This window comes from Macrobrachium rosenbergii, chromosome 44 (assembly GCF_040412425.1).
Source record: "Macrobrachium rosenbergii isolate ZJJX-2024 chromosome 44, ASM4041242v1, whole genome shotgun sequence".
In the NCBI taxonomy this organism is placed as follows: domain Eukaryota; kingdom Metazoa; phylum Arthropoda; class Malacostraca; order Decapoda; family Palaemonidae; genus Macrobrachium; species Macrobrachium rosenbergii.
Genome location: NC_089784.1, coordinates 7398689 through 7420496, shown reverse-complemented (window position 1 = coordinate 7420496; position 21808 = coordinate 7398689). Strand labels below are relative to the sequence as shown.

Below are 21808 nucleotides of genomic sequence, written 5' to 3'. Positions count from 1 at the left end.
TTATTTTTTTTCATGATAACGATGAATTCGCATTTGGAAGGCCTGGTCGTTGTCTAAAAAAAATCATCCAAGGTTCTTGGGATCCTACAATATCAGCCAAGCCTTTTCTTTGAACAAGAAGTTGTTTTCCGGAATAGAGAGAGAGAGAGAGAGAGAGAGAGAGAGAGAGAGAGAGAGAGAGAGAGAGAGAGAGAGAGAGAGAGAGAGAGAGAGAGACTTGTTTTTGCTCTATTGTAAAAAGTTGTAAACAAAAAATAAACTTTTTATACTGCTTTATGGTTCTTGATCTAAAGGTTTTATGGGAGAGAGAGAGAGAGACTTGTTTTTGTCTTGTGAAATGTTGTAAGCAGAAAAAAAATAAACTTCTTATACTGCTTTATGGTTCTTCATCGGACTAAAGGTTTTTCCAGAGAGAGAGAGAGAGAGAGAGAGAGAGAGAGAGAGAGAGAGAGAGAAACGTGCGTCTGGCATCAACATTTTATAGCCAGACGTTAGTGTCCGACACTGTCCGTAGCGCCAACAGCGCTATTCTTGGCGTGAATTTCGTGAAATCGAGTTTGTTATTGTCAAGCTTTCCTTTTGAGTGGCCGGCAATAATACAGTCTGTCCTGAAGGTATTCTGTCAGTTAACGCTGCTGAATTACAACGTTTGCGATGGATGTAAGTAATAGTAACAAACAGTATCATGATTTCTATTATAAATTGGCTGTGGATGATAGTTTTTTTAGTTTCTTGTAAGTAACTTACGGAACTGATGGAATGCCATTTGATTAGATTAAGCTTAGTTTTTATACGTAGGAATCGTAATTTTTAATCCAAATTGGAGCACCGACATTTTTATAATGTATATATATACATCAGTGAGGTTGAATGGCAAAGGTGATATACGATATCGTAGCCAAAATAATAAAATTGGTAGGCAACGCCTTGTGCAAGTTAGGTTAGTATGTTAAGGTTTAACCAACTGGCGTTTGAAGAGCTTAACCTGGATCAGTTAATAATTGATACAGTAACACTGAATTTAAAAAAACCCACAGCGGTCGAAATAGACTTTGGTAATAGCCTCTTTTATCATCGTGGCCATTTTATCTCGTGAAAAGCAAGAATCAAGATATTTATTACTGTAGGGATTTCTGAATTTACTAGGTTAGCTTTCTAACCTCACTCGGAGCAATGTCCCCTGACCTGGCTTAGGGAAACGGCTTCGTCCCTCTTGGACCCCCCCCCCCTCCCCAACAAGTAACATTAAACTTGGGCAACAATGGACTAGCCTAGCCTAAGCGTTCGTTCAGAGGTAGCATTAGAACCTGATCCCATCATTCTGCTTACTATCCTCATTTTCCTATGTTTTAGTGTGTGTTTTGGAAGTTTTTGACATTTGTTTCATCAGCAAAGAAGTAGGTACAGTAGTCGTAGATTTTGGACCCCACTCTTAGCCTGTATCCTGTAATTCAAGGGACCAAAGTGGGAAATGAGGTTTTGGGTGGGGAAAATGTAAAACAAGTAAAATACAGGGATCAATTTAACCTTACGTAACTATGGGGGGCTGCGTCTTTAACTGGCCGGGCGGCAAACCCCCCCCACCTAACTTAACCTAGGATGTCAGGTCTTGACCTAAATCTCCTGCCTGAGCTAATTTTTGGGCTGCGTCCTTACTTAGCCAGCCTGGACCCATCCCCCCACCTAACCAAACTTATGATGCTTATCTAGATAACCCACCCAACCTAACCTAAGATGCTAAGTTAGGTATACCTTAGTTTAACCAGACCACTGAGCTGATTAACAGCTCTTCTAGGGCTGGCCTGAAGGATTAGATTTATTTTACGTGGCTAAGAACCAACTGGTTACTTAGCAACGGGACCTACAGCTTATTGTGGAATCCGAACCACATTATAACGAGAAATGAATTTTATAACGAGAAATGAATTTCTATCACCAGAAATAAATTCCTCTAATTCTTCATTGGCTGGGTAGAGAATCGAACGTGGAGCCAGCAGAGTGCTAGCTGAGAACAATACTCACCCATCCAATGAGGAACTGTACATAAGATGCTGTATCCTTATTGAGATAACCCATCCAACCTGACCTACAGTAAAACCAAAATTACTATGAACATGGCTGTCGTTAACAATGTTGCCAAACTTCTTCCTGACTTATAATCCGACTACATTTAATCTGCATTCCTCTATTTGTGGTTCTTTAATATAGTCATAGAACCCTACTTATCCCTCTCACAAGCTTTCCAGAAGAAACAGACTGTTCCGGGACAAGGCTGACTGAATTTAGTCTTTCAAGAGCCAATAATAGTAATTTTTTATTGCAATGTATCATTTATTTTCATCAGTGAGTCTGGACTAGATATTGGGCATTTGTTTAATTTATTTAGATGATTAGAAACTAAATCATCCTAATTCTACCGTGTTATTAAAACAGTTTAATGTATGATATAAAATCTTCATTTATTGCAGCTTTTTTTTTTTTTCACTACAATATAAATCTTCCTTTACTCATCATCAAATCTCAGCTCTTTTGCTCATTTTATGTCTTTAGTGTTAGAAACACAGAACAATAATGTCAGGTGTTTACCCTTTCTGACTTGGCATAAGGAAGATATGGCAGCGTTTTTGCCAAATCTACATTACATCCCAACTTAGCTCACGGGTTTATGAATCAAATCTGGGGAAAGCAGCAGCACTGAAAACGTACTACATGTTCGTAATCATTTTGGTTTGGCTATAGGGGCTGAATCTTTCCCTTGCTGGTGGGCTTTGGCCACCCTCCCCATCTAACTTAATCTAATTTAGGGCACTGCAAATGACTTAATAAGTTGCTAGGTAGCCAACCACACCTAACCTAACGAGTTTCTTAGCCAAGTACATGATGTTACACTGTAGTCTGTAAACACTTCTTAAGCTTGCTTTAATCAGAACCAGAACTATCCTTACAGTAAACCACCCGTATTTGCGGGGGATGCGTACCACACTCCCCTGTGAATAGCTAAAATCCGTGAATACTTAAAACCCCTCCAAAAACACTTAGAACTGCCTATTTTGATAGTTCAAACACAAAAAAACTCTCTATAAATGCTTATACCTGAGTGTTTTAAAAGTTTTATCACAAAAAGTGCATTTAGTCATGAAAGTATGAAAATACAGTAATTAGTGAATATTTCTCGGTGAAAAATACTGTGAATGGGCGAATTTTCTGCAAATAATGTGTATAAATATTCCATAGAGAAATCCACAAATATGTGAGTCTGCAAATCGTGAGAACGCAAATGATGGTGGTTTACTGCAGTCAATATTTTACTAAAGAAAATTGCATAAGAAAAAAAAATTGCAATGCCTCACTTCAAAATTTTTGAATACAGAGACCTGGAGCACAAGCAACGGAATGCCTTTATTCTGGCAGGCCAAGTGAAAAAAAAATGGGGGGGGAGGAGAAAAGTGGTGCTTAATCCAGAAGGAAGTGATATACTACACTGTATCACATTCTTTAAATATAAGGTAAACATTGAAAAAGGAGGCAGTAAAGGGAATACAAAGCTTTGAAGTAAATGGTATGAAGCAGTTCCTGTGGCATGCAGCTCAGCGTTACTTATTTGTTTAGTAAATTTTGGAAATTGTGGCTTGACAGCATCTTTTAAGAAATTGAAAGATACTCCCTTTTTGTTTTGCAGAAGTGGTCAAAATAGTACTATTGTATTTCTAAAGACAGAGATATGGAAATTAGCTGTAGATAAAAGAGGCAAGGGAACAAATATGTTGCATAGCCATACATATACAGTATTGACTTTGGTTTTGGAATTTTGAGAAAAAGAAAGGTGGGTGGCCATGGTGAGAGAAATATTTGAAACTTGGATGGTTAAGGCTAATATAAAGCTATGAAAATTTTAGAAGAACAGAACTTGAGACAAAGAGAACAACTTATTTTCTAAAAAGCCAATGAAACTATTCAACATATGATCTCTCCAACACCAGTGTACAGTCACAATTTATTTTGGATGAATCTTACCTACTGTTAAAGATACCACACTGATAGGTGAGGAAATAAAAGCTATCTTTAACAATAGTTAAGTATCCAAATAAGTTTTATTATGAAATTTGTAAATAATACCAATATTACTATACATATAAAGGATTTAATTTCAGTTGGATTACTGGGTGCACTATAGACATTTATTGCTGGCAAGGATTTGTTTTTAAATTTGGGGTGAAAATTTAAGAAATACTTGTTAAAGAAGTTGAAGAGTTAAGTGGAAGGAGACCAAAGGGAGTGCTTGAAAAGTAAACAATCAGAAAACAGTACAACTGCCTGCAGTGGGCTATACAAGGCACACCATGTGGTGTAGTGTTGAAATGACAAACACATAAATGCTGATGGGAGAGTTAATTTCATTTTCATCAGATTCCAAGAGTGGAATGGAGAGTCAGCAGAGAACTAGGTAGATAGTATGTTATGGAGATGTTGACTGTTATAAAGTGGTGCTGTTCTAAAATGTTTGGGAACCGAATACTATGTTAAGGTATTGCAAATCTTGAATTTTCTTTTATTACTGTAGTTTTATTTTTATTTTATTATATAATGCTCGCATTTAAAAATCAGGAATTATGAGTTTGTTAAAATCAAATTTTCTTCTGGAACTTGGACAAAAGACAAGAGAAAAATAATAAATTATGGTTAAGAATAATAATTATTACATTTGTCTTTTGTATGTAAACCTTAAAATAATATCTGTTGATTTATAGGGTAGTTTAGCAATAGCATAATTATCCATAAATTTTAAAAAATTTATACTGTAAAGGTTATAATTTCCCAAAAATGAAGGAGCCAGCTAATTTATACCATAATCATTAAGGCAAACAAGGCATACATCATAATGAATGCAGCAAAGCTAGATTGTCACATAAACCAGCATGGATACAATGGAGTAAGGAAACCATGCTTTAGGTGAAATTCATATTTTTAGGCATGCCATTTAATATGCCATCAGGTATGTTTAAAATTCTCTCTCTCTCTCTCTCTCTCAACATTTTAGCAGGCAAATGGTACTGTCTCCCCACCCCCCTTATAAATGAGAAAGTGCGAATGTCTTCCAGTTTATGGAGAAAGTTTACTCTTATAAAAAAGTCATGGTTTGAGAAGAAAAAGTGGCCAGAGAAGGCTTTGAAATCACATGACCAGTTGTCGTTTATTTTCCCTTACTAGAAAGATGGTTATTGGTTTTTGTCTCGATATGTTTTTTTTGTAAAGTTGTACTTATACCCATTAATAATATGTAATGAAATTATCATCATAGATAATGAATTTTAAACTAATCTTTGATATGTAGTACTTTAATGCATTAATATGAATTGTTCATTATTCACTGTATGTTACACATAAAGTTAAATTTCCAATAAGGTGGTTGGCATGATTACAGTCAACTTCAAAACTGTTAGGTGAGTTAGGAACTTGTGGGGTAGCTAGCAGTAATATGAATGTATGGTATATGACAAACACCACGCACTGTACAGTGTAAGAATTAATCGGAAGTCTGGAGTCACAAAAACTCAGTAAACCAGTTTTTGCAGGATTTCATAAAAACTTGACCTTTCATGGCAGGAGATACAGCTGTGTCATGGTGATGAAGGAAAAAAGAATTGAGGAGATTGTGAGGGTTCTTTTCTGTCTTAAAAAATAGTAGCAAATACTGTAAACATTTTGTTCAGAGCGAATTATGTGCTATATTTTTCAACTAAGAAAAGTATTTACTACAGCTTGTTAGAATGTTTATGTTTTTGTTCTAAAAAAGTTATTTCATATTAATTTTGCTCTCTCTCTCTCTCTCTCTCTCTCTCTCTCTCTCTCTCTCTCTCTCTCTCTCTCTCTCTCTCTCTCTTAGATTCACAACAATTTTGATATTTTTTTAAAATCAGAAGCTGCATTTATGATAAGTTGTTGAGCGTTAATGGATTGTTTGAGATATGATTATTTATTGTACACCATTTTTCTTACAGATTGAGAAACTGGACATTTATAATGCCAAGAGTGGCAAGTTTGTCACCACCGTTTATGGGGTAAGTTGTCATAAAGGAACATAACATATTATTTTAGCTTATTCTGAATTCAGAAAAGGTTTGATTTTTGTCTCATCCTCAGTGGTCCTTGTCAGACAGCTCTTCAAATTTTGTTTCAAGTATCTGCATCTTGTTTTATATATTAGCAATTATATTTCTGTTCTCTTGATAAAAAATTTGTAACTTGTGCCTCCTGTTCTATTTTATTTTTTCCTTTTCATCATATTTTTGGAAAATTGTGCTCTTTATTCGCAATTCCATCACATCAAATATCCATCAGACATATTAGTCCTATACTTTGAAGTTAATAAGATTTGCAGCTGGAACTTAGGCAGCCTTAGAATGTTTCTTTGGTAGCTATTTGTCAGATTAGAACTTTGTTAATCTAAATGTTCTTCCCAGTTGTGAACTTGAAAATGGTTTGTGATAAGATAAAATGTCTGAGATAAATTTGGATGCGTTCTTGATGCACATATAGTAACAAGATAAAGATTTTATTTTTTTTTGACTGGTATGTTAAAAAAAGAATTGTGAATATCAGTTATATTATGATGGCTGATAGCTGGTTTGTCTTTTGTACGTTTTAATAATGGTTGAAGGGAATTGAATGTTCTTATTAGGTGCTAGAATTGAATTCTGTAGAACAGGATGCAACAATTCCAAAACTGTCATTATGCATTCAGTTTTTTAAATTCTTAAAAGCATTGTATTATGTAAACAGTTTACATTTGTCCATAACACTGTACAGTATTCATGATTAGGCCTATTCTTAAACCAGCCTTGACTTCGGGAATGAAGTGAAAATATAAAATTAACATCAGTTTATTTCTCTTATCAAGAGAAGTATGTTGGAGGCTTTAAAAAGCTACTGAATTCATGGAACGTAGTCCAGTATATGACAAGAATACATTTATATTTAACAGTGGGAAGGACCATTTATGAGTATCAATAAATATATCTAACTTGCAAATTTTGAGTGAACTTTTACATGTAAAGTGGATTTTATTAAACAGTATGCTGTATTATAAGGAGTTTGTATATTTGACATTTTATACATTATGACGCTTCTTTTCTGTCAGAGAAATAAGATTGTAATTGGCAAAGTTTATCTAAATATAATTCTTTGGGAATCTGAGTAATTTTCACCTTGTTTACAGGTACCATACATGTTAAGTATCCTCTTCATTTTAAACCAAGTAGGTTTTATGAGTTATGTTTTCAACATTTTTATATGTTTTCCCTGTCTTTGCTTATAGCTGAAGACAACCAGCACTGTACTGGATGTTAAGAAGGCAGTCCAACTTCAGAAAAGTGTTCTTTATCCTGAGAGGCAAGAGGTTAGGTTGGAGCAAAAGGGTAAATGTAAGTATATATTTTCTGTTGGTTTCTTAATAGAAAAGAACTAACTGTTGTTTTAAGAGAACCAGTTTCTTGTACATCTCTGTAGTGTCCAGTTAGCCTATGTGGTGAACTCTGTAGCTCATCAGATTCTCACTTTGCTACTACCTAAATTTTGGTTTCAAAGTTAATAATAGTTGTTAGTGCCTTGGTTACTGTTATGCAGTGTGGGATTACCAGATGTTGACTGTTTATTTTCCAAGGGTTATAACAGACAGATTCAGATTGGTTTGAGGCCTTTGGCATTGTTAGGAAAATTTAGGAGTTATCAGTATCTTTTTGGGAACTAGGAACTGCAAAAGTTATGGCCCTATTCAGTTTGCTGGTCTAGATTTACATTCCTACCAGTAGCTTAAAGACTGCCTTTGTTATTGCTCCACTTTATCAGTTGGAGTGGGGACATTATTTTTTTTACAGGCTTACTAATGTTCCAAAGGTTTCTCAAACTTATTTGTAAGTAACTTGGTTTTTATATAAGTAACTAAGTAATTACATAGCTAACAGTTTCTATTAACTGGCAGCTAAAATTTGAAATTAGCGGTAGCGATTCTTTTGTTTACGTTACAGTGTAGGTAACTGACCCCGCCCACATTCAGGAAAAGGAGTAACAACTGAGCAGAGGGCTTCAATATGTTTTGTGGGCTTACAATGATGGTTGTGAGCAGCAGCTGGATTTGAAATTCTTGGACTTTACTGTATATGGGTTTTGACTGTTTGGTGAAATATTTTGCTTTTGATAGTCTCAGTAACTTAGATAATTAGGTTTTCTTGTAATAACCTGATTGTGACTAATATTTAATTGGACTTTTGTTGACTGTTCAACTTGTATCTCAGACGATGTCTGACACCAGTTCAAGTAGTATTTGTTATTGCAGCGGAGGCTGCAATAAGAGAATTACATCAGCTATGTATGATTCCCATACTAACTGTACATCTTGCAGGGGTCAGGTATGTTCAGTTGAGTTATCTTGTGCTGAATATAGTGACTGGGACCTTAAAAAATGGAAGACATTGAATTGTCACTTGACTAAGTTGGAGAAAAATAGAAAGGGAAAAGCAACAGCTAGGAATGAAAAAAGTTTAGCCAGTCAAGATTCAGGTAAATCTTCTGTTGATTTACCAGTTCTACCTCTTTTGGCCCGCTGAATCTCATAGGTCACTGGCATACTTCCCTGCACCAGGGAGAAGCTATACCGGAAGCCCAAGGGAGGTTGGTGGGGTCTGCCCCCAGGTAGTTTGCGCCTCAGTTGTGCCTGGCGCCAGTTCCCAGGTTACGTCAGATAGTCATTGGGAAGGTGTCTTTCATTGTGTACATAACCTTTCCTCTAGTTTGGATGCTTCCAGCCCCGAACAGGGGTGCAAGTGGCATAGCAGTGATAAATCGAGACTGTTGACAAGGTCTGCGGTTGATGTGTTTTGCACCCCTCAGGTGCTGGTAAAGAGAGTCAAGGAGGCGGTTACTTCCTGTAGTTTCTGGGATAGTCCAGAAAAGATCTCCCAAGTGGTGTATGTAGAGGGAGAGAGGCAAGTGTTGGTACTGAGAACCGTATCTAAGAGTAAGAGATCTTTTACATCAGTGCACGTTTCAACGGACAAACCTCCTTAGGCCCTTGATCGACCAGTAGTCGATGAGAGCTTGCTGGCACCAAAGCGTATAGTGTCTTCCAGTAGTGCATTCACTTTCGGCCAGGAAAGTACTTAATGAGGTCAAGACCTGGCTCGCAGATAAGAGGGAACAAGGAAAATAAAATTTTAGTTACCCTCCTTCTCGTCTTGTGAAGAGAAGACTTTCATACTACGCTACCGGAGAAGCTCCTTCCGTGGGGGTGGCTGCCTCCCCCCAAGGGGACTTCTCAGGTCTCATTGACTCGGTCCGTAGGTCAGCCTTTTCTGTGGCCAAAGTTATGTTCTCTTCGGCGGAGATAGATCACATGAAGAATGAAGAGTATTCGAGATCCTGAGCTTTTTGGACTGGTTAGTAGGTGCCCTCGCTCGTAAAGTACAGGAATACAACTCCTTGCCTGCTGAACTTTCTTCAGATATCTTCAGAGTCCTTTCATATATGGATAAAGGGATAAGGGACGAAGCACAGGAGTTGGCTTCACTCTTCGCCATGGGAGTGTTAAAGAAGAGGGAGTTATGGTGTTCGTACAACTCTAAAGGAGTAACTTTGATTCAGAGGTTGGCACTTCTTTTTTCTCCCATCGAGAGACAGTTTGTTCTCTTTGTCAGTGGTCAACGAAATTTCTTCTGCCTTACAGAAGAAGTCTACACATGATCATCTCCTCTACAACCTGTTCCCTTTGGTGGTAGTAGGCAGAGATCCTCTTCAAGAGCAAGACCGAATGTGCGATTCCAGTCTCGGACTATTAAGAAGTCCACCTCTAAATCTTTCTCAGGAAACTGAATTGAGTGTCCTCTGTGCTCCAGCATATGCCAGGCTTTTTCAAATTTGGGAGAAATGGAGCAAGAGAGGGGCAGAGCAGTGGGCTGTGGAAGTTTTAAGGAATGGGTACATGATCTCCTTCCTAGAAAGACCTCCTTTAGTCAAGACGCCGATCGCCTTAACTGCCTACTCAAGAGTTCGAGGAGATTTTCGCCCCTTGCAAGAGAAGTAGCATCTCTCCTTGAAAAGAAGGCAATAGAAGTAGTTCCAAACGTAAACTCGGAAGGGTTCTACAGTCGGCTTTTTGTGGTCCCGAAGGCCTCAGGAGGATGGATCCAGTTCTGGATGTGAGCTCCGTAAATGTCTTTATTCAGAAGACAAAATTCTGAATGGAGACAACCCATTCAATCCTTTCATCCATTCAGCAAGGAGACTGGATGGTCTGGATAGACCTACAAGATGCTTACTTCCACATCCCATTGCACCTGGACTCTTGGAAACATCTGAGATTTGCTTTTCTGGACCAGGTGTTCCAGTTTCGGGCCCTATGCTTTGGGTTATCAACAGCCCCTCAAGTATTCACTCGTGCTCTTGCTCCCCTGGCAGGCTGGCTCCACCTGATGGGCATCAACATAGCATTCTATTTGGATGATTGGATTCTTCACTCCACGACGGAGGCACAATGTACAGAAGAACTTTGGAAAACATTACTTCTTGCCCGAGACCTGGGCTTACTAATAAATCATCAGAAGTCTTAGATGATTCCTTCACAGGAAATATTTATTTGGGAATGACACAATTCTCATCTTTTTTGGGCTTTTCCCTCTCCAGAAAGAGTAGAGTTGTGCTTATAAAAGATAAACGAAATGCTTCACCTCCAGACGTGTTCGGTCAACAACTGGATGAGCCTCCTAGGGATGTTACCTTCCATGGAACAGTTCATCTCCCTAGGGAGACTGCATATGAGGGTGTTCCAGTTTTCCTTAAGGGAAAAATGGAACAGGAAATGATTTCCAGACTCCTTCACGTTCCCAGTAACACAAGAAATCAAGAGGCACCTGCTTTGGTGGAAGTCAAGAGACAGGTTGCTGGAAGGAAAGTCTCTGTTTCCACAGAGCCCAGACCTGAACTTTTGTGCAGATGCATCAGACCTGGGTTGGGAGCCCTTATAAGGGAACAAGGAGGTCTCCAGAACGTGGTCAAGAGATCAAATGGGTTGGCACATAAACATCAAGGAATTAACGGCAATCCACTTGGGTTTGATGGTCTTTTCGTCAAGAGGTATGTGGAAGGATGGTAGCGGTCCACTCAGACAACATGACGGCCCTGGTATACATAAGCAAGCAAGGAGGAACTCGGTCTTTTTCCCCTCTGCGAGGCAGCGAAGGACCACCTCCTACGGGGCGGACCAGAGTTGTACAAGGTTGTTGATCATGTTTGTCCAGGGCAAACTGAATGTGTTGGCAGATCAGCTAAGCTGACAGAACCAAGTAATTCCCACAGAATGGACTCTCAATCCATTGGTTTGTCTAGACCTATGGAAACTATGGGGAAAGTCTATGTTGGATCTCTTCGCAACATCGAGGAATCATCGCCTTCCTTTTCTCTGCTCTCCAGGGGCGGACCCACAAGCATGGGCAATGCTTCTCGACTGGTCCAACAAGTTCCTGTATACTTTCCCTCCCTTCTGGATGTTTAAGGATGTACTGGACAAGTTTCGCCTGCACCAGAATGTGTCAATGATTCTGGTAGCTCCCTTTTGGCCCTTGAGGGAATGGTTCCCAGAGCTAATGAATCTACTGGTAGATTTTCCAAGACTCCTCCTTCAGAAGAAAAAGCTTCTCAGACAACCCCACTTCAGACACTTTCATCAAGGTTTGTCTTCACTGGCTCTGACAGGATTTAAGCTGCCAAAAGACTCCTCAGAGCAAAGGGTTTTTCGAGGGTAGCTGCGGAGGCTATTTCAAAATGTAGACGTAACTTGATGCCTATTCTTGCTGTTAGTGCCGTCAACAGCGCTTACAGCACCGTAACTTGATGCAACATCAAGTTACGGTGCTGTAAAACACCGTTAATGGCACTGAAAAAGCGCCATAAGATCAAATCGCTGTAGGTTGGTGGCGCCTTAAGTTGAGGACGCACTGTGCTTAGTAAGTTACTTATATAAAAATGTAATTTTTATGATAAAATAAGATTGTATATATACTTACCAAGTAATTGGCACTGCATAAACAAAAGCCCTCTGCCAGTTATTCCTCCTTTCCTGAAAGATCAAATCGTAACGTAAACAAAAATCGCTACCGTGAATTTAAAATTTTGCTGCGGTTAATAGAAACTGTTAGCTATGTAATTACAGTGAGGACTCACTATTCGTGATTTCTTAGTGAAAGTTACATTATATAAAATTTGCCCTTTTCACAGTATTTTTCACTGAGAAATATTCGCTAATTACTGTATTTTTATGTATTCATGACTAAATGCACCTTTGTGATAAAACTATTAAAAATAATGGTATAAGCATTTTTAGTTTTTATTTTGTGTTTAAACTATTAAAATAGGCAGTTCTAAGTGTTTTTAGAAGGGTTTTAGTATGAATTTACTGTATTTGGTAAATGTATATAAAATCTTATTTTATCATAAAAATGTCATTTTTGTGTTGAAGATATATATCTAAATATAAAATAAATCATAGTTAGACAGCTAGCATGGTCTCTCTCAATGAAAAGTAACAAACAGAATTCAGAGATGTCTGTGCTTGCTTGCTTGGTGAAGATCTTGATCTTGCAATTACTTAGTTGTTTTGTCTGAACTTTCAGCTTTTATTTGGGGAGTGTTATTCTTTAATATGATAGTTTATTATAGACGTGCTTTTTCCATCCATATAATACTCAGTGATTTATAGGAGTTTATAGTGGCTTATTTTTTCATCTTTACAAGCCATTTGAGGATCCACATCAATTTGAGTTACAGTAGATGATTTGGGGATACTTCTGCCATATGTTTTAAATGTAAAAAGGAAAGTTCATACGGTTGATTCAAAGTTATATTGAGTGGTTTGTAAGGTTAGAATTATGTTTTGTGTCTTTTGGAAACATGGTTATCTAGTAATCAAATATAAAGTGTATTGGAAGGGCTGAAAAGGACACCAATTCAAAACATAATTGTTTAGTAGATTAGCACAATTGCAGTGACTGTATTTGTTTAGAAGCATATCCCTGTTCTTAAAATACTTGTGGTCTTTCCTGTCATATAGAAAATTTGGGTTGACATAAATTTTACTTGTCGCCCAGTTTTGTCTACATAATGCTGACTTATTTAAGGTTTGTTCTTCAAGAATCTAATTAATAAGGAACAATTCAGACTTCAGGTAGTGCTTTAAAAGCTTAACTTGCATCAAACAGTGGACTGTATCCTGCTAAAATCAAAATCGTTAAAAATAATCTGTGCTCTAATTATTTATGTAGAATGCAGTGCTGTATTACAGTCTTTTGTTATAAAAACAGATTAAACAGTACTCCCCCACTTTTTCGCAGGGATAGGTTCCAGAACCCACCACGAAAATGCAGAACCCACAAAAATGCAAAATCCCCAGTAAAAATGTTTTTGTGTTATAACTGCCAAATATTAAACTAAAACACTTATATCTGCACATTTTAACAGCTCTCTGTCTAATTTACTATGAGAAAAGGCGTATTAGTGATAATTTTAGAGGTATGGTCCATAGAAAATTTCACAAACTGGTGAAAATTCCTGCATAAAAGTGAAAGATATGTTCCACAAAAATTTGTAATGAAGTGAAGCGTGAAAAAGTGGGGGGTCCAATGTATAGTCCCAGATCTAAGGTTAATATAAACAAGTCTTGCATAGATCTTTTGTGTAGTACATTAATGGTTCATTTCTTTATTGCAGCCTTAAAGGAGACATCAACATTAAATGAACTTGGTTTAAAAACTGAATGTAAGTTGTACATCAAGGATCTTGGCCCTCAGATTGGCTGGACAACAGTTTTCTTCTGTGAATATGCAGGACCTCTAGTCATTTATTTATGGATATATCAGCGACCTTGGCTGTTTTATGGTGACAAAGGGGCAGCCTCTCCAGTTTCTCTTTGTACTCAGTAAGTATCTTTGGATTAGCAATTCTTGCTCTTTGCTGCTTTCTATTTCTCAAAGTTCCTATGCTCCAGGAGATGTAATTTTGTTTGTAATTTAAGACAGAGTCCTTTTGGACAGAGGAGTTTTGAAATTTGATTTGCTGGTCTGATTAAACTACTGTATAATATTAATAATAGTAATCTTAGTACAGTAATTGATAAAAAGTAATTAATGATTATGAAACTGCTGAAGATGGTATTACATTTTTTGTAAAAGTACTTCTGTTTTTACTGTACTTAGAGTGTCTTGAGAATAGCCATGGAAACTCAAAGGTTTATTCAGTGACACAAGTTTTGGATTTGCAGAAAGGTTTCCTCATGACAGGTGATCATTAGTTTACAAAACTCAAATATTTCTTAGAATTATGCTGTATGTTGATGTATCTGGTTAGTTTTCATATTGATTTTGAATGTGGAAAGTGTCACTGAATAAGGCTTTAATCTCTAAATCAGTTTCTAAAATTACACTTTTTCTGTAATGCAGCACATAGTGTTCTCATATCAGAGTTATGTGCAATAGAAGACCTTGAAAATAATAGTCCAAAAAATACCTTGTACACGAACTTCACAAATTATATGAAGATGTGAAAAATGTGAGTATGTTAGATTCCTGCTTATGTAGGCATTAAAAGAAATGAGAAAGATGATAAAGGTGCCAAAGATGTACAGCAATTGGTATGACAAGGTCACATGTAGATACTCCTATTAGTGACTATGCAGTAACATCTTTAAAACTCAATATATAATCAATAAATGGCAGATATGGAATAATGAATCTGATAATAACAAAACCAAGCCCAATGTTGGAATATGGAGTTCATCATATGAAAAGAAAGGTGACACAAGTCATTTTGACTTAGCTTAGAATTGGTTGCTCTCATTTGACACATGGAGACTTGATGAATAGCCCTCATGATCCAGTCCTGATATGTTCGAATGTAATGTAATCTTAATTGTTGAACATTTTTGTGTGATTTTTGAACATTTTTTGTGACTGTCCAGAAATTTAACAAGACTCCAAAATTTAACAAGACAATGAATGTTAGATTTCAGAAACAAAGCAGTTTAAGAAATTTTTTCAGATTTTCCATTTCCATGTGTCAAATTTTCAGTTAACCTAATTATGAAATTTGTGAAAGATTTAATTTAATAAACAAAATTTAAACTTTATTATTAATAAATATGTATCCTGTGGGCCAGCCCGGTTAGAGCTAAATAAGTTAGCTCAGTGATCTACTTAATGACGATGATATTGAAATCCTGTCTAGTGCAGTTGTTTTGAGTATAATTTTTTCCATTGTAAATTATATAGGTAGTAATTGCAGTTATTTTAATCAGGTATTTCTCTTTCAGCATGGCAGCTGGGTGCTATACATTCCATTATGCCAAGAGACTGCTGGAGACAAAATTTATCCATAGATTTTCTCACAGCACTATGCCTCTGTTCAATCTTTTCAAGAACTGTACTTACTACTGGGGATTCACTGCCTACGTTGCTTACCATGTGAACCACCCTTTGTTCACTCCTCCATCTGATATTCAGGTCTATGGAGCTTTTGCAGCTTTTCTTGTAAGTAAAAGTTTTTGGGTTATCACTGATATATCATCTAGTTATTGTCTCAATTTCTTAAACACATTTCATTACATAATTAGTTGTGCATACAATATTTGCAATTCTCCAAAATTATGAGCAGCTTTTTGATGATGTACCCTTTATTTACTTAATGGCAAAATGCATCAACAGAAAAGAAAATTTAGGAGATTTGTAAATTTAAGTATAATTTTTTATGTGCCCTGGCTTCCATTCAAAAGCTGAAATTGGAGCACCTGTTAGTGGTGTTGCTGTTTGACAAATAGGATGGCAGATATTTGGCTGCTAGTTCACAAGGTAACAGCTCATTGCAGCTTGAGCCAATTAATTCTTATACAGTAGCTTCTTGTATTTTTTCTGACTGAATTATTCTGTACACAGTCAGGTTAATATCCAAATGTGCCTCTCATATATATATATCCCTTTTCCTTTCCTGTAGTAGAGTTGTTTTGTGTGTTGATAACAATATTCCAAATACAAACCTTTTTTTTATCTACCAATTTGGGGAAGTAGATCAAGAGTTTTCTTACATATCCAAGCTTTCTCTTTCATTGCATCCTTTTCAAAATGTTCTTTTGATTTTAAGCGTGTTTTCTGTTTTTGGTTTTGATGAATGAAAAGTTCTGTGGTGTTTTATTGATGGTGCATAATCCCACCCATATTCACTACACGTTCATCATGATATCCTTGCCTTGCAACATGAAGGGTTTGCATACTGTATGGATTGATCATTGAGAATTTGTTGATATATCTTGTACCGTATGGAATCAGAAAATGGTCGTACCATGTAAACACATCATTGTACATTAATATGATAGACCCTATCATGAACTGAACAGTTCTTCTAGGAATGTAGAAGTCCAGTGTTAGTATGTATAGAGATTACTGTCTTGGGCTTCATGACCACGACTTGAGAGCAGTTTTGATGGTGAATGTATTGCTCTCTGCAGTATATTCAGTCATAATCCAGTTAGGAGTCTGTTTCCAAGTCTTGTTGGTGTATCTGCTGTTTGGTTATTAGCCACTGGGTAAACCCTATCCTTTGTTTTGTTGTCACTTTCCTTCAGCCCCTTAATTTTTTTTTTAAAGCATCAGTGACCCATCAGACTGACATGTAATCCCTCAAAGGTAGATTGTATTATTATGACTTGGACATAGGTGTTCTTTCTCTCTAGGTTTTGGAAGATTGAATCAGAAACTTTGATACCAAGATCGGTCAAAAAGGGGTAAGCTGTAGCCCTGGGTGGTGATGGTTGAGTGTATAACACTGATCAAATGCATTGTAACAGTTGTTAATTATGCACTATCCATCCTCTACAGACTTGTCAAGCTCATTAGGAAACCTGTATGACCAGTGGTGATAACAGCCCCCTTCAATAGTAATACTTCAACTTTTTGAGTAACTATTGTATATATAATTAGGCAACTTGGGGTTGATACAACTAGTTAAGATTAGCCCAAGCAAAGCATGGAATCCTAATTGTTGATTATCCATGGACATCGGTCTGTGCCACATTACTATATGCCCTTGCCTTGATAAGTCATGCACTATGAAGGAGAAGAACTGATGGAATATTTTTAACTGGTCTGTGTGTGAAAAAACAGTCCTTGCTTTTCCCCTTTGTTTACAGACTATAAAGTTTTGATGGATTTTCATTTTTACTGTGCATTTATATGAAAGCTCTCACACTTACATCATATGAAGTTTAAGAAGCAAATTTAACCACCTTTATGGTGGGTAAATGTCAGAAATTGTGACTTATCTTTAGAAGGATGACCATCAGGTATTATAGGGATTATAGGAAATCTAATGTTTCTTTTTGTATCAGGATGGAAAGGAGATCTAAGTGTCTGTACTGTTACACAGATAAGACTTGTGTTTGGTTCCTACTCAGTCAAGAAGCGTTGTCTAGGAGCTCCATTTTTTTGACTTGATGTAGTTATGCTCCTCTTGTGAGGAGTAGGGGTAGTTACGCTCCTCTTGTGAGGAGTAGGGGTTGTAAGTAGTATCTGCTGCTGCTGTAATTACCAGTTGATCCGCAACCTGAGGGGAGTATTATGTGGATTTTAAGATAGTTTCAGGAGTCTCAGTGTCCAAATAGGCACTCCTTTGCTAACGATGACACCAAGGTAGTGCCATGGTTACACTATTCTCCTCCAAAGACTTTCTGTTCTTAAAGGGCTTAATAGAAGCCCTTTAAAATGATTCAACTTGTGATTTTTTTTTTATATTGCTAGCCACACCAAAAAGAGCTAGTAAGTTATAAGCCTTTTCTGTTAGGGTTGGTTTTACTGTTCTGAATCTGACTCTACTGGTGGGGAGTAAAAAGGAGGCCCCACTTTAGCCCAGTTAGAGCCTTTTAGATTAATGCTGTATGCAGAGTTAAACCTATAAAAAGTCTGGATAATTTATTCTGCAATGTTAGGAATCTGAATACAGTATTCATATGTCTAAAGGAATCTGAATACAGTATTCATATGTCTAAAAACATCATGTCCTTTTTATCATGTCCTTTTTTTTCATTCTTTAGTTTGCTAAGTTCATAGTAATTTCCACCTGTTCTCAAGGTAAAGGCTCATGAAGTACGAGCCAATGCTACTTCTTTTAATTTTCCAGATAATTTTTCGTTAGGCTACATTTTTTAATTTTCTAAATAATTTTTTGTTAGAAAACTGCTAATGTGGTGCAGTGGAGGTACAATACCATTTTCATGTCTCATTGAAAAAAAGGATGTGGAAATCACTCAATGTTGTACATTGAATCCCTTAGTTGCTGCTATGATTATCTTGTCATGAGCCACAAGGAGGAAACCCATCATCATTTTCTCCTTTTTTTAAAATCATGGTAGTGGGATATTTTAAGTTTGATCTGGTCTGTCCTGATGTTTTATTACTTGATCTTTGGCATGAGATTACTATCCATGCTTTATGTTAGAGCAAGTCTCTCTGTATCGGTGCTTCTGAGCATGGTGTACCCTGCAAGTTTCATTATCCCTTATATCATTCCTTGACTGGAGGCAAGGAACTGTCAGTGGGATTACCTGCATAAGGGCAATGGTTTATTTTTTATATTGATCATGTTTTCTATGTGATGGGTAAGATTCATAGAAATAATACGAATTTTCATATTAGAATTATTTGTAAACTTACCTAACATCCATAGTAACTAACTACCTAGCCTCCCTAAAGTCTAGGCTCAGAATACAGTTATGTCATCCCTGCCTACTAGAGGGAAGATAAATGGGAAAATGAGATAGGCCAGTAAACCAGGTACACCTCTTCTTTTCTTTTTTTTTTTTTCAGTGACTAAGTGAGCCTGTGATTCAGAATTTACAGCTGCTTTATACAAATGTGAAAATTGGTAATGTTGAGCAGAAAAGTGAGGAAAGTATTGAGAACTTCTAATAAAATGATTACTCTGGTGTGTATGTAATGCAAAATTAGGAATACTATGTAAATGAAATATTTAGTTAGGAAAAAGTTTCACAGGCTTTGACACCGGCATATTCTTCTGAGTAGACTTTAGTTAGTCAAGAAACAAGACAAGGAAAAGGTATAAGAATTTTCCTTTATATTCTGTCTCCTGATATCAGTAACCATTAATGTAAAACTGTGACTTCATAAGATATGATTAATTATCTTGGATGTCGTATTTTTTACTAGATTTTAAGTCCAACAAATGAATTTTAGGTTGGTGGCAGCCATCCCATTCTCAAGAATAGTAAGAGTATTGTATAATGGAAATATTTAACTTTGTTTTACAGTTATGTGAATTGGGCAACTTCAGTATCCACTTGCTTCTAAGAAATTTAAGGCCGGCTGGATCAAAGGAACGCAAGATCCCATATCCGGATAGCAATCCGCTCACATTGCTTTTTAATGCTGTCTCGTGCCCAAACTATACATATGAGGTTGGTTCTTGGATAGCTTTTACAGTTATGACAAGTTGTTTGCCTGCAGGTCTTTTTGCCTTGTGTGGTTTTTACCAAATGGCCATATGGGCACTGGGTAAGCATCGCAACTACAAAAAAGAATTTGCAAATTATCCAAGAAGGAAAGCCATTTTACCCTTCCTTTTATAAATCTTCTACATAAGATGTCACACAGTTGATTTCAGCATCACAATATAATTTTAACTTTTTTACTCCTTATTTATGCTAATGAGAATCAACGTTGCTTACTGAAACTGCTTTTCAGTATTTATAATGGTTCTGACAAAAGTAATTGATTTTAAGTTTTCAGGGTTTTGTGCCACAGTTTGCATCAGTACCTCTGGTCACCAGTTTTCGACTGTTTTAAGCTTGGCATTCTGGTTAAACTAGTGAAAGATAGTTAAAAGTAAAATTGCTTTAGTGTTCATTTTTCATTAGTAAAGAAAAACTCATGATTGTTTAGTGCCAGTCATTGAAAATTCAGATGATCAATTAAATTAGAATTTAGAATTTTTTCTGTTTACTTTTATTACTAAAAAAGGATAGGAACATTGATACATGCAGATTATAGATCAGTGCTCAATTGTTGCTATTGATCTCAACTCAACCTTAGCACCATGAGAAGATTACTCAAAATGCCTGTACAGTCTTGAGTCATGACTCATTACTTTTTAAAAGTAGTTGTTTCTGCTGTTGCTTTCATTATTAGTTCTAAGACAAGAGAAGTATGGAAATGCTTGTATTTATTAGTCACATGCTTTGTAAAATGGCCCCACAGTAGAGTTTCTATGACATTCGCTTCCCAGTTCCTTAGTACCATGCCTTTAGCATCATTTAATGCGTGGACTGGAATATTTTAGGTAAGTTGCCATTTTGTTGTATATTTTACATCATTTATTGTGTTTTTCAGTATTAATATACTTAATGTGTCACTCACTTGTGTAATCTTGAAAGTTTTATGTATATTATGCCAGCTAGGTGCGTACAAATTTGTTTTCTATTTACTTAGGAAATAGCTACTTTGATCATAGTTGTCATATTATGATTAGGACAGTAAGTTACCCTTTACATATAATCCTTAAAAGTTTGATGTTTACAAAGTGACAGTGTTTGTTTACTCAGATTTAAGCATAGTATAATACTGAAGTATTGTTTAAATAGGGTATTATTGGATTATCTGAAATTTCTGCTGCTGTTCATGTTAGGGTATCTGATTGTTCGTTGAACAAATAAAGTAGTAATATAATATGTATTTCTTTTACCTGTGTCAGATTATAGTGCCATGTGTAATAGTAGCAACAGTAGTTTAAAGTGGAATCATCATTAAATTTTCACAATGAGCTTACATTCTTGTGGAACGAGCCAAAAGGTCATGAATACTATACATTATAACTAGACCAGTAAATATATCAAAATCATGGAAAGATATACATTTTAAAGACAATATCATGAGATTTCTTCCCAAGGGATTAAACAGTCTGCTATGACATTTTTTTTCCTTAAATGTGTTTCACTTTTACAGTATACGGTTGCAGGCACAAAGACCACCTGGTCAGTCTCTGATTGTTTTTTTCATCTTATTCATCGAGATAGGTTTGTGGTCAGACAACACTAAAATTTCTTCATTCCTTGGTCGGTCCACATAAACTTCAAACTTTTTCAAAGCTGTGATTAATGCTAGCGTTTCCTTTTCTATGGTGGAATAAATTTTCTGATACTTTTTCAACTCTGAAGACATAAAACAAACCGAATGTAAAATGTTAATGTCATCTTCTTGAAGTAAAACAGCTACAATTCCACAGTCAGATGCATCAAATTATTGAAGTCTGGAGCTTGAAGTACTGGTCTTGTAGTTAAAATGGCTTTAACCTTCTCAAATGATTCTTGACATTCTGGAGTCCAAACAAACTTTGTCTTTGGACTGGTTAAGTCAGTTAAGGGAGCTACTACGGCTGAGAAATTCGGACAGAATTGGCGATAAAATCCAGCAACGCCCAAAAATCTTTGTAGTTGTTTCCTGGTAGTAGGGGGGTTAGCCTTATGGATACCTTCTACATTAGTGTCAACAGGAGTGAGAATGCCTTTTCCAACTTCAAATCCCAGACTCTGAACAGTTAACCTTTCCAAACTCACTTCTTTGTAAGTTGGTTTTTAGTCCTGCTTCCCATATTTCTTGAACACTTTCCTTAAAATCTTCAGATGATGTTCTTAAGTTTTAGAATAAATCACAATGTCATCAAGGTAAACACCTACTCCTATGGATCCTAGCGGTTGATTCATCACTTGTTG

The 21808-nt window shown here is 36.4% G+C and overlaps 2 protein-coding genes across 4 annotated transcripts in view; one reads left to right on the top strand and one right to left on the bottom strand.

Annotated features, from left to right (window-relative positions):
• Positions 1–21808, bottom strand: part of LOC136829302 (uncharacterized) — a 516924-nt gene that overhangs the window by 77932 nt on the left and 417184 nt on the right. The gene's annotated exons all lie outside the window — the stretch shown is intronic.
• Sc2 (trans-2,3-enoyl-CoA reductase Sc2) lies at positions 481–20765 on the top strand. Its single transcript, XM_067087631.1, has 6 exons — positions 481–660; positions 6000–6059; positions 7316–7421; positions 13753–13960; positions 15350–15566; positions 19352–20765. Exons 1-6 carry the CDS (start codon positions 655–657, stop codon positions 19667–19669), a joined length of 915 nt encoding a protein of 304 aa, XP_066943732.1. The 5' UTR covers positions 481–654; the 3' UTR covers positions 19670–20765.

What these genes read in the sequence shown, in the direction of transcription:
- Sc2 (XM_067087631.1), top strand. An exon ending in TTGTCACCACCGTTTATGGG is followed by an intron (nt 6,060 to 7,315) that starts GTAAGTTGTCAT and finishes CTTTGCTTATAG; the next exon opens with CTGAAGACAACCAGCACTGT. An exon ending in GTTGGAGCAAAAGGGTAAAT is followed by an intron (nt 7,422 to 13,752) that starts GTAAGTATATAT and finishes TCTTTATTGCAG; the next exon opens with CCTTAAAGGAGACATCAACA.